At 35.6% G+C, this 13,335-nt stretch overlaps 1 protein-coding gene across 1 annotated transcript; it reads right to left on the minus strand.

Annotated features, from left to right (window-relative positions):
• Window positions 1-2,887: 2,887 nt before the first annotated feature.
• Window positions 2,888-13,313, minus strand: LOC142336421 (uncharacterized). The gene is made up of 5 exons (XM_075385251.1): window positions 12,831-13,313; window positions 10,875-11,021; window positions 10,692-10,774; window positions 10,423-10,533; window positions 2,888-4,386 (listed from the first exon to the last, which is right to left on the minus strand). The coding sequence occupies exons 1-5, from the start codon at window positions 13,257-13,259 to the stop codon at window positions 2,940-2,942; spliced, it is 2,217 nt and encodes a 738-aa protein (XP_075241366.1). The 5' UTR covers window positions 13,260-13,313; the 3' UTR covers window positions 2,888-2,939.
• Between the last annotated feature and the right edge of the window lie 22 nt (window positions 13,314-13,335).

The raw sequence follows: 13,335 nt of genomic DNA on the forward strand, positions 1-13,335 counted from the left end.
CCCTACCGATACCAGTATCGCAAAATAAGGCAAAAAATTTCGCCATCCTTTTCTGAAAGATTCAGAAATTTTCTAATAAAGCGTGCCAACTTGATGCGCAATAATGCAGGATTCCGATTTATCGGCTTATCCTTTTATTTGGATTTTTGTCATTCATCTAAGTCAGAAAATTAAATTTAAAAAAGCTGCTGCACGATAAGTCCAGAAAAACTTGACCTTCGCTGACCAACAGAACATCTGGAGAATTAAAAGACAGCAGAGGGTCAGAGATAATAAAAAGAGTTTTCAAGTTTTATACAGCCAAAAATATCAATAGCTTGTAACCATAATAAAGTATTCTATTCGGGCTAAAAAACAACAATTTCATCAAGTCATCGAAAAAAATGTTTTTATCTTCCATGCAAACTTTTTCTAGCCAGTAAAAAAAGAAATACATACACTACAACGCAACTACAACTACACACCACGTATATAGACCACTGATTTTTTTGGGTTAGATTCGGACTCACTTTTGTGAGACACATACGATCTATAAGGAAAAAAACCCTAATAGAGCTCTTTCAAAATTAATATTCGAAATCAAAAACTCAAGACTCTTGTACTCAAGAATTAGGGCGTATATGTTTGGCACTACTTAGATGCACAATATTGGTCTTTAACTAGTAAAAGTTCATAAAATTTAAAGTTCATTAAGTGGGTTCAGAAGTCATTTTTTGAGTGAGGTAAGTCACGCCATTGACCTGAACGCAGAACAAATGACGTCACCCACAAAAATTTTAACTGCAAAGCAGTGAAAGTAACTGTGATCTAAAAAGTCAACGGTCGCAAGAATCATTGATGGACGGATTAACAAAACAGCAGGACAACTCCTGACGTAAATTTCAAAAAAAATTTCATTGACTCAACAAAAACTAGACCTAGAACGGACTGAGTGAATTAAGAAAACCATTTCAAAAAAATCGGATCCAAAAATAAAAAAAAACTGAAAATAAATGTCAAAATGCACCTATATAAAAAACCTATTGCAATATGACTGGCCTATGACAGGCTTAATGACCGGGCCTTATATGCGTATCCTGCTTCTTTTAATCTTTTGACTTTGCTCTTCTGACTTTGACCGTATTCACTACACTGCATAATTCAATGCGTGAAAGAATTTAAATCCATTCAGTTGAATCAGTGAGCGACGAAATAAATTTAAAAAAAACATAGCAGGACAAGTCCTGACGTTCAATTCAAAGAATTTTCATTGACTAAACAAAAGACTAGACCTAGAACGGACTATGAGTGAATTGGGAAAACCATTTCCAAAAAAATGGGATCAATTTAAAAAACAGAAAATCAAATTTAATGACGCATTTAATTCAAATGACGCATGTGACAAACTACTAGCGAGAAAGAGAAATTTGGTTCGAACAAAAAACTAGGCCTAGAACGAAATATGAATGGATTTGGAAAACCCTTTAGAAAATAATCCAATCCAAAACATCGAAATAACAGTAAAGATCAAAGTGAAATGTGAACAAAAACCACTAGAAATGTGAACACCATTTTCTCACTCTACTTTTAAATTGGAGAGAAAAATTTTCACGCCGCAAGACCCCTGGCTTTTTCGCTCCACTTCTGTTTCGGCGTGACCAAAATCACTACTCCAATTTGACTTAAAATATCATGAAAATGTGTGAACAGATCTTAAAAAAGGCAGCATCCCAATACAATTCACATTCTTTGAATTGTTAAAAACACGATATCCCCAATAATATCCGCTATCGCTTCGCGGCTACTAAACAATTGCAACAAAATTCCTTTAAGAAATCAAGCATCTTAATTAACTTTAAAAATACGTCTAATTAAATCAAGAGATAATAACCCCCAAATATAGACAAAATGCTCTAAATCCACCAGCAAAGGTGGCGGATAAGTTACAAACCTGCTTCAGCAGGGACGCTTTTCCTATGAGAAAAAATTATTGCAGCTTATTATACAATACAGAAATCAATTTCGGATCATTTTCCACTTAAACTATAGCGGCAGACTGTCGCCAAAAAAGTAAATCTCATTATTCAGAGTTGAGCAATTCAACACCCGAAAATCAAGAAGTCAAGCGTTGTAGCATAAAACGATGGGAATATCTACCTGCCACTTAATATGTAAACAATGTTAATTATTTTGATGGGGGGTTGTAACCTACACAAAATACCATTAAATGGTAGGCTGATCGGGTATTAAAGCTGTAAACAAACCGTTTTTTGTGTTACTTTCCCCGTTGATGTGTGAGTGTCTTCATTTTGGTTAATCGGTGACCTGTACAAGCGAGAAAAAGTCACTTGAAAAGTGGTCAGACAAAAATTTGCTTGTTCAAAAATTGCATAAAAGGCCAACGGAATCTATAAAATTTCTGCAAATTTAGTTTGAGAGCAATTAAAAAGTCAATAGTTATGCCTGGTTGCATGTCCATTCAATATCAACTAAGCCAGCAACTATGTTCACATTACAATTCCGTACGAAAATGGGTCTCGGGTTATTGGCCGACATACGAATTAGAAGACCCGCCTATTGGCTCACGGAATTCATCAAGACGATGTGAAAATAACATAAATCAGAATAGTATAATTTAAATAGTGTTATTAGAAGTTTCGGCGGAATTATTTTCGTTCCTGATAATTTGTTCGGTTGTGATATATTTATATCAAGTCCGCGGACTCATGGCTGAATTAACTAATAGTTCTGTTTTAAAACTAAAAGACATTACTTCACCCGCTTAGTACGATAGGTAACGTTGACCGACCACGTACGCAAACATATTGAACATTTTGCCACGCAAACATATAACAGAAAAAAAGCTTGTAAGGATCTAAAAACAACTAGCCTTCTGTTTGAAAAGTACTTCCGCAAATGATTTGTAATTCATAAATCGTTTTCAAAACAATGGTTTTTATTTACAGAAGTGAGAAATCTAGGGAAGCTAAATCATCGGGTAGTCCAACAGTTTGTGTTCCTTCGCTGAAAGTAACGTAACCTGGAGGCGTCTGATCAAGCCAGTGACGGTTAAAGCTCTGGTCACTGTTCAAGTCATTGCTAAAAATATCAGGCCACGGCGTTTGTGTTTCTACCGCTGCCTCATCAAGAATTCTACTATCAACCCTTCGAGGTGAGACAAAATATCCAGTCTCGGAAGCAACAGTACCATGTACCGCTTGTCGGTCAGGTGAGACTGAGTCAGTACCATTTGCTGCTGGAAAATCTGTATCAAAAAATTCGGTCAAGTCGAAAGGTAACGTTTGAGTCTCCGTTTGTATAGCTGAAGGCATATCATTATAGCACGAATACCAGTCAATAACTTGATTTCTTTCTGGAGTGTTTTCAGTCAATATGAGACGATTGGTGTGACAAGGTGTTTCAAATGACAAGTTGGTTTGAAGGTCAACGCTACAGGAAGTGGTCACTTTATCAGGTGTAGTTTGAGATTCCGCTTCTGCAACTGGTTCATCTTCAATTCTTTTCCTTTTCTTCGGAATGTCTGTTTGCACACTGGCAGAATTAAGGCTTCGCTTAGCTTGGCGTCTGTTGCCATTTGTTTGGCAACTTGAAGATTTTTTAGATTTCAAGGCTGGGTCATTTTTTCTACCACTCGGGTTGATAGAACAGCGGGTTTGTATCGCAGTCGAAGAATTTACCTGTTTCCTTCCGTTTCCACTCTTGTTTACTGTCGGAGAATTCATACCTGCCCCAAAAGAAGTTTGAGTTCCTTGACCCGACATCAAGGGAATTATTTGAACCTCAGTTTGGGTTTCTCCGAAATTCACGTAATAGATGGGCGATTTCTTGTTGACCGTTTTCTTTGTCCAACTTGTGGATTTTTGGCTTTCTGAATTATCGGCACTCTCCGTTATCACCGGAACTGAGCTTGAGGTAATAGAAGATGTATTTACTTGTGAGGTTTCAGGAGTGACAGAATTGCTCAATTTTGGTGAGCTCTGAAATCCATTAGAAGTTACAGATTTAACGACCCTTTTTGTAGAGCATCGGTTTAGCTCAGAGTTTTGAATTGTTTCCCGCTTTATCTTCGGCTTGTGAGATTTTATGGGGTTACTGCCAGCTGAAATCATATCGTTGGACACCCTTTCACCTTGCGATGGACAACTGAGTGACCGCAGTGCCATTAATTCCTGTTGGCCATAACTACTTTCCTGCTCAGACGTGAAGCAATTTGAGTAGCCGTTAAGGTTGCTGATTACAGATGTTGCTTGTTCGCGCGATGCGTGATTACTCTGCATAACTACCGTTTCCGCCTGTTGATACGCGTGATTGCGGTTTGATTGTTCATGAACAAACGGATCTTGAATTGTTTCTCCAGTTGGAACTGCTGACAATCGTCTCGTATCTCTAGAAGCAACATGCGAAAAAGAGTACCCGAGCTCAGCTACTGACATCATAGGTACCAAATTTTCAAAATTAAAACAAGTGAAACAAAGTGCTTTTAGATTAGCAGAGTGTACAATTCGAATTTACTAAGCACGACTATTTGTTAGCTTAAGAGATGGATGAACACTGTATTGCGAACATGTTTTTTTTTTTAAAAAAATGATATTCAAACAATATACTTAAAAATATCCAACATTTCATAAGTTTCACATTACACAACAAACTGGCTCCGAAATGAGCATTGGCCGACACCTTTCGCATCAGCCCAATTGTTGTGATAAACTTATTAAATAGTCTCCACTTGTACCCGGGAGGCTATTTAGTTCTTTTTCAGCCAACTGATTGAAAGTCCGGATTATATTGGAATACCTCTTATTCAGTAAATCAGTAGAGGGTTTTAGAGGCCAGCACTGTATGTGATGGTATTTATTATTGGAGCCAGTTCGCAAAGAATTACATTGAACAGACTGTCATACCACGAAAAGAAACATTTGTTGGGGAGTCATTACCACTGGGGTGGTCTGCGTTTCAACGAAAGAACTCCGGAGAGATCAAAATTACTTCAAAATCTTCTAAACGTTGGTGGTGGTCTGTGCAAGAAAAGTAAATTGGTGATTTGGCACGATGTATTAAAAAATACAATTACCCCATTTAAGCAAACAAAAGCCTGTCCTGTTCCTGAACTAATTGACATTCTTTTGCAATATAAAGACCGCATTGCTGCTATTGTAAATATAAAACGATTTGGTGCTTCGCTCTGTCTGAAAGGCCTTCGATCGACTGGAATTGTTGTTATTGACGCCTATAAACAGCTTATTTTGCATCGCAATAGGAAAAATCACAATCTGATCAAACGAATTATCAGAACTGCATCCCTGCGTTGTAGCCGAAGCAAAAATTCTCTTTACCCCCTTGAGAAAAAGAGACAAAGAGCTTTTTGGTCCACGGAAATTCTTTGTTAGCCAGATATTCTTTGAAAGGCTCATAGGAAGATAAAGTCATCTAAGAAGAAGCGAAAGAAAAAACAGCAGCAAAAAGCGTGAGTAATTTTTGGTAAGTTTTTCCAGGGAGTCTTATAGATACTTTATTGATGGGGAGTCTCGAAGTGGGACCAACTTATTCATTAATCAGGCTAACTGCGATATTTGAATTTTTTAAAAAATTTCCGGGATGGAGCATGGACTTTGATAATTGTCAGACACAGACTCTGATCTTGACTGCTTTGAAGTTGACTCTATTGTAGAGGAAGTGGAAGCCATAGAAAGCCATGATACTGCCTCGAACAAAGATCTACTGAAAAGATGATTGCGCTGATTACAAAGAAACATGATGAAAAGAAATCATTGAAACAAAACCAGCGTAAACTGCAAGACATGGTAGTATCGAATACAAGTGCAATTCTAACTCGACGAATGGACTGAGCAGCTCGAAAAAACTCGAGTTGAAAACAAAGGTGATGCTTTAAACAGTATACTATACCTTCTCAAAGTTTTGTTACAAATAAATCTTAATCCATCAACCATAGCAGCATGTCAAAATATAAATGCTCCTATCGGGAGCATTTATATTTTGACAGGGATTTAGTTTGGAGACGAAGAACATGGTCGAAGGGATAACTAATTCAATGGGACGGATGGTTCAATTTGAGGAGTGCCTAGCCCCGAGAGACTGGGAAATTAGGACTGAGGTAAAGCAAATGGGACTGCTTGCCTATCAGACAATGTTTTCGTGTAAAACCAGAATCATCCTAATGCAGATGCTATCCAAGTAAAGAAAACTGCGGAGTTAAAAGATTATGTTGCTCTTAAAACTCCTCAGCAAGACTATTCCAACGAAGGCTGCTCAAGTGCGATTGACTAATCACGTCGAAACGCCGAAACAGCCGCCGACACTGACAAGAAAATCATCAAGCTTGTTGCTTCACAGTGCTAAGCGAAAACGATTTCAATTGTCGCCGGATCTTGAAATAGAGGATACAGCGTCCCTAGCGAAAAGCATTGTTCAATCGCTTTGTTCAATTGTTCAAGAAATAAAAGAAGCTAATAAACCAATTGAGAAATGTTCGACTGAGGTGATCACTAATGCGAATGATACAAATTGTAGTTTTCGAAACTCCGGAAATGTTCAATGTTTTGTGATGCATTTAAAAGTGAGGTCCTGACAAAAGAACCAGGACAATTTGGAAGCACTAATACTAGGTCTAAGTTCTCCTCCGTGTTTTCTATGTTTAAGCGAAACATGGTTATCCGGAAAAGATGACCCAAAGTGTTTCCTATTACACGGTTACTATCAGTATCTAACAAAATGTAGACCTTTAAGGGGCAGAGGTGTGATGATTCAAGTGAGAAATGATTTGAGCATAATCAATAAAATTGAAAAAAGCTTTTGAGGAAGCTCAGTTTGCTGAAATTTCTAAAGCAGGAAAAAGGTTCAAAGTTCAAACTATCTATAAAAAACTCGTAACAAAAAAAATTGTAGAGCTGTTAGATAAGTTCTTGGAAAAGCATACAACAGTCGAAACTCTTTTTGTTGTCTGCCGAGATCTTAACATCAATATTCTGACTAAGGATTACAAAAATGTGACCCAGTCTAATGGTTTTAAACTGTTTGAAACATCGCCTACTCGAGTAACAATGTCTTCCATGTCTTGCATTTATCAAATCGTACAGCAGATTTGTGTTTCGCCGTAAGTTTTTGCTCCTGAACATCGAGCATTTGCTGATCATTATCCCCTGACAATTATAAGGAAGACCAATTAAAAACATACCGTGATACATCATTCAAGAAAAGCCATGCAAAAGGTAGGCAGTATAAGGTCACATTTCATGAACATTTTAGATCTTTCAAAAATAATATTGTTGAAGCCGCTGATGCTGACGAAACTTTCATTAGCTTCAACTGTTTGTTCTTCGAAATCACTGACAAGTTTGCCCCTTATAGGATATTCAAGTCTAAATTGGGAAAATGTCCAAATTGGATATCGAATGAACAAAAAAATTAAGAACCAGTAAAAATCTCGACAACTGTAAAGAGAAGAAAACAAGGCAAAATTTTCATCTTGAAAAAATTAAACGGTTGCGCTACGAGTTTGAATACCTGGTTAGAATGAACAAGAAAAGGTATTCCTAAAATGTTTTCGAATCAAGCATGGAAGACTCAAGACAAGTCTATAAGATTTTAAATGATCTAAGTTGCAAAAGCATGAAAAGAAACGTACACTTTTTACGTAACTGTGGGGTTGATTGTACTAATGATAGTGAGATTGCAAACGTATTCACTGATTTTTTTTCTCATGCTGGTATAAATATTTCAAGTAAGTTGACTTATGTTCCCCTCCAAACTATACCTTGCAATGACAAGTCAATATTCCTCTAGCTAACATCAGATAGAAGTAGAAAACGTTTTAGATGAATTAGACAATCAGTCTTCTTCCGGTCTTGACAATATCAGCAACTTTCTGGTGAAAATCAGCTCAGAGGTTACTGTTCCATACTTAACATATCATATTAATCTATCATTCAATGACGGAAAGTTTCCGAGAGCTTTAGCAAAAGACAAAGTTAGTCCTTTGCATAAGGATGGTGATAAGAACAACGAAGACAATTGTTGGCCAATATCGCCGCTTATTACTTGGGAATAAAGTTTTTGAAAGAATTATGTACAATCGATTGCAAATTTTTTTCGAGCATAACCTATTGTTTACGAAAAAACGACTTGAATTCTGCTTGAAACACAGTACGGTTAAAACTATCGTCGAAATTATCGAAAGGATTCGAACTTCACAAATAAGTTAGTTTTTTTCTTGATCTATAAAAGACGTTTGATACGATAGATCATCAAATTTTGCTGCATATGTTAGATGGCTATGGAATTAGCGTTAAATCTCACAAGTGGTTTTCTACGTGTTTATCGAATAAGTGCCAAAGACGTCAAGTCAATGGATGCTTATCAAGCAGGAGAAAAGTTAAATTGTGGCGTACCACACGGATCAATCATAGGACCTCTATTATTAATTACTTATATTAATGATATTACCACATGCTGCAAACTCAAAAACATAAATCTTCATGCCGATGACACTAATATATCATCGGTTGGATGTAAACCTGAGGATAGTGAAACGGATCTCAATGAAATCGGCATTTGGCTATTAGCAAACAAATTTTCACTTATTTTAAAAACAGTTCAAATAAATCTAACAGTCACCAATCAACAGTATAGTATGGATAATTGTCCGGTTACTATTATAAAGGTGCAGGTACCTTGGTCTAAAGTTAGATTCTAAACTAAGTTCAAGTTTCATAATTATTATGTTAAAAAGAGACTCGGTAAACAGTGTGGTATTATTTGTAAGTTAAGAAAATATGTTCCACGGCAGTGGCTAATTGGCTACTACAATAGCCATATAAGACCAATAATACAATACGGTATTTTATTATATGGTTGAAAAATATTTTTGAAAAAAATTATCTAGAGAAGAAAATCTTTCCGTAACCGCAGTGATCATTGTGAAGACTTATATATATATTTTGATATATATATATATATATATATATATATATATATATATATATATATATATATATATATATATATATATATATATATATATATATATATATATATATGAGACATAAAATTTTTTCAGTATTTGAACTACATATCTACGAAAGGCGCAAGTTTGTCTTAAGATCTAAATACCAATTTTATTCTGAAATATACCTTAAAAATTTATTTCGTTTTGAGAACAAAAGATCTATTTATTAGAAATTATTTTTATATTCTTTTGCATGAACCTTTTTGTAAAAAAAGCTGTGAGAAAGTCAGTGCGATTTCGCGCCGCAAAACCTTATAATCTGTTAGCAAAACAGATTATCATTACTACTTTTGAAAACTGCACTGTTAATGGCATAAGTAATCTTTATCACAACTTGAAAGACTCTTACATACTTAACAAGAGAGAGCTTGTAAAACACACATTTTTTCTGTAAGAGTTATATCTATAATACCATTGACGTACATGCTGCAGCACTATTAGAAAAAGCCTAGCTTCTTTTGAAGGAAAATGAAACCTTGAGTACCATGATTAAACTTTCCGGCACAAAATTTCCTTAGTGAAATTGGAAATGGGTCAAAACTTACTTTTTATTTTATTTCCTTAACGTATGCATTCATTTAATCTTAATATAATCTTATAATTGAAGTTTTGAAGGGCAGAGTGTTGAGGACAACTTGTCCCGTTGTCTGTCCACTCCGAGTCTCTTTAAAGATTGATGTTTGTTGAAGTTTCTTTATATTGAGTACTTGGAGAAAATAATTCTTTCTTTCGTCCAAACAATCAAACACGAAAAAACACTTGTTCCACAATTGAACATTGAAATTTTAAGCGCCCTTCAAAATAGAAAAAGTTTTAGTAGAACATCGAACTACATATTTTAAAGATAAGTCGAAATCTTCAGGGTGCATGAAAAATTTGCAACAATGACAAGACATCGAAGTTGAATAACAATTTACCTTGATTTGATTGATTTATTATCAGTTTTTGTATGTGACTGATCTTTTTGTAGCTGTGGTTTTCAACCGCGACACTACGACTGGCTAATTCTTTACTGGTCAGCATCAATAATTAGAGTAGTTAGATTTTAAAAAAATACCCATGTCTGAACTCAAATATTGTTAACGTCAAATATTGAGAAATCTGAACTCTAAAAACTAACTGTCATCACTGCTCAGATTTAAACTCTTCTGCTTAGTCAGTACACAGTTTCGCTTTCGATTTTGCTGTCAATAGATTATGGACCAGGCAAAGTTTACGGCATCATGCTTTTTTTTTAAAAAAAAAAATAATAACGTCTATTTGAGAATTCACAACACGGCTTCAAAGGACGTTCAAAATGAACTTAATCCATTCAACACAATCTACTGTACTTAAGCATTTCTTGATATGTAGTTGGTTACCTTCACCTCGGATTCAAATCTAATTCAAAACTTACTAACCTGTCAGGAATAGTGTGCTGATTTCTTTTGGCATGCATGATCAGAGCTTGTCTGCTGTTGTAAGATGCACCACAATCGCACGTGTGTTTTACACCACATACCCGTTCGTGCCTTAAATTGGAAACTAAATACATTATTACAATCTCTTTATAAAAAAAATCTTTTTTACAATTGACAAAAAAAAACAAATTTTATTTTGGAAAAAATATATATTCAGAAAAACTATATACAAGTATTTCAAGTTTTTGACTAAAAATTGATAAGCTCACCTTTTTGATTCGTGCTTGGTCGCAAATTTGAGATGACAGAAGTTGCAACCAATCACTTTCTCCATGTGCTGTTTCTGATAATGCTGAAATCAATCGACGACTGATTTCAAACCAACAAAAACTGCATCTACGTTTCAAAATTGATAATTTTTCCATACTAAAAATAATTCAACTCTTACTCACCACTTTAACAAAGTTACGCCTCGTGAAATGATTGTTAGAGGCCATACTTCGATTACAATTTTCGACAGGACAGAAAAATATCTTCTTGCCACTCTTTTTCGAGAAGTTGTTCGATAAATTGATTCCTGTTACTTCGGCATACGACTCCTAAAAAACAATGACTAGAATTTTTAACTTCAATCATTTCATTTACTAGTTATTCAACGGGATTATAAAGAGATACACAGATGACTAAATCAGATGAGCTGCCCAACATTCGATGATGAACTCTCTAGCATAACCGACTAACATTGGACAAATTGAAGTTATGGAATATAATGAACTGCAAAAGTAAGTTAGCACTCCCTAGTTTCACACAGAAAAAATTCAATTTTAGGCAAAGCTTTAAAATCAAATTACAATTTCCAGTTTGAAATCAACTTACAAAAACAGTTTTTACACCATTGATCCCCAACACTACCTCTCTTCTACCTACGAAATTCAGATAAAACACAAAGTTCACTTACCAGAAATCGCAAAAAAAGTTGAAGAACTTCATCCAAGCATCACAGTATAAAATATCCATCAATATAAAGTTGATGAACCTCATCCAAATATCACAGTAAAAAGAGTCACAAGATCACGAACTGTTCAAATCTTTTCTGTCTATCTAATGATAACACAAGTGCCACAATTCAACAAACCTGAAAACAAATTCATTTATTTCTTTGAAATTTGGATGTAGTTCATCAAATTTACATTGAAATTTCTGATAAGTAAACAGTGTGTTGCATCTGAATTTCATATTTAGACGAGAGGACTAGTGTTGAGGATCAATGGTGTAAAAACTGTTTTTGTAATTTGGTTTTAAGCTGGCATTACGTTGCCAAGCCTATATTTTGAGCAAGCAAATGTGCTTGCAAATCTCAGCATTATCCGCTGCCCCATGTTTTACGATTAGGCTTTGTAGGCTTTCAAGGACAACAGTGCCAGTAAAGTAAACGAGTGCAAATTTGCTCAATATTGGGAATATTCGTAACTGATATCCGCGATTGCGGAATTTGATGACAAACGAGAAAGGCCGATATATCTGTGTCATTATTATCCACAAAGGTATGTCACTAACATCTCTGCTAAGGCAACGGCATTCCGCTCAAGGCTTTCAAAACTTGTTAAAGGAGAAAAAACAGGATAAATGGTTCTTCTTATCAAAATGCAGTGAGGGATATTTATAAATTTAATCCGTCAAAGTTTTGAACAATTAAGGGTTCAAAATTTAACATAAAAAGGGTTGAACCTAAATTGAGGGATAAATATTTGTTTAATTCGACAAAACTTCTGAAACTGATTAAAGGATAGTGGGATAGAATTAGTACTTCTTATCAAAAAGAAGTGAGGGCAAGTAATATTTTCATCCGTCAAAGTTTTAAATATAAATCAAAGGTGAAAGTGCAGTAATGACAATAACCCTGCTCACAATTTGCGGACATTGATGGCATCAAAACGTGAGAATTTGAGATCACGACAATTTTGTATGGATTGTCCGGAATTTTATTGTCACTGTTGTCCACAATTTAACCATATTTCTTCCATGCGAGAAGTGGTGACAAAACAACGTCACTCATGTTCGCAAACGCGAACAAGGCTGATATGTAGGATTGGCGACGCAATGGGAGTAATAATGCCTAGAAAACTGAATTCTTAATTCGTAAAACTAGTGGATGCTAAATTACTTTTGCCGTTCTGTATAGCAAACTACTAACAACCCCAAAAATTGGAACCTAATAAAGCTCTAAGAGAGGCCCAGGGACATCACACGCCCTTGGGATTTGTTTCTGAGGATAAAAATAAAACTGTTCAGGCAAAAAACGGTATTAAAAAAGCAAGAGGGCCAATTAATTGCAACATATTTTAGATTGAAAGCAATTAATTACAAGTTCGTATTACAAGTTACAAATAGAAGAAGACACAACTCACTTTATCCAAGCGGTCTTCAATATCTTTTGCATGAACCTTCGCGAAGTGCATCTGCAACGCAGCTGTATTGTTCAGCACTTTCTCACATCCCTCAACAGGACAGTTAACATTGACAACAGATTCCAGCTGCAGCTCCTCGACTGTCGGAACCACCACTTCCAGCACCTCGACCTTCTTTTCAACGCCATTGCTGTTAATAGGTCTAAACTTTGTACAATGTTGTGAAGGATTGCGCGCCAGAACGTGTGAACCACTAGCAGTGCATGCTGCAGGAGGAACTGACGTGGCTACGTGGTCACTAGGCGAGCTCAAACGTGAGATGATCAATGCCTCCAGTAGCTTTCCGACTAAATAGTTGGGAACTACAATGTCACCTGAACTTAACAGTTGAATGCCCTCATTCTCGCTCTTGACCGGTGTTTCTGACATACTAGCTCTTGAAGATGCATAAAAACCTAGAAAGATTTATATATCACTGCACTTTACACATGATTACTTTTCAAAT

The sequence above is a fragment of the Convolutriloba macropyga genome, chromosome 3 (genome assembly GCF_964194025.1).
Source record: "Convolutriloba macropyga chromosome 3, txConMacr16.3, whole genome shotgun sequence".
NCBI classification, from domain to species: domain Eukaryota; kingdom Metazoa; phylum Xenacoelomorpha; order Acoela; family Convolutidae; genus Convolutriloba; species Convolutriloba macropyga.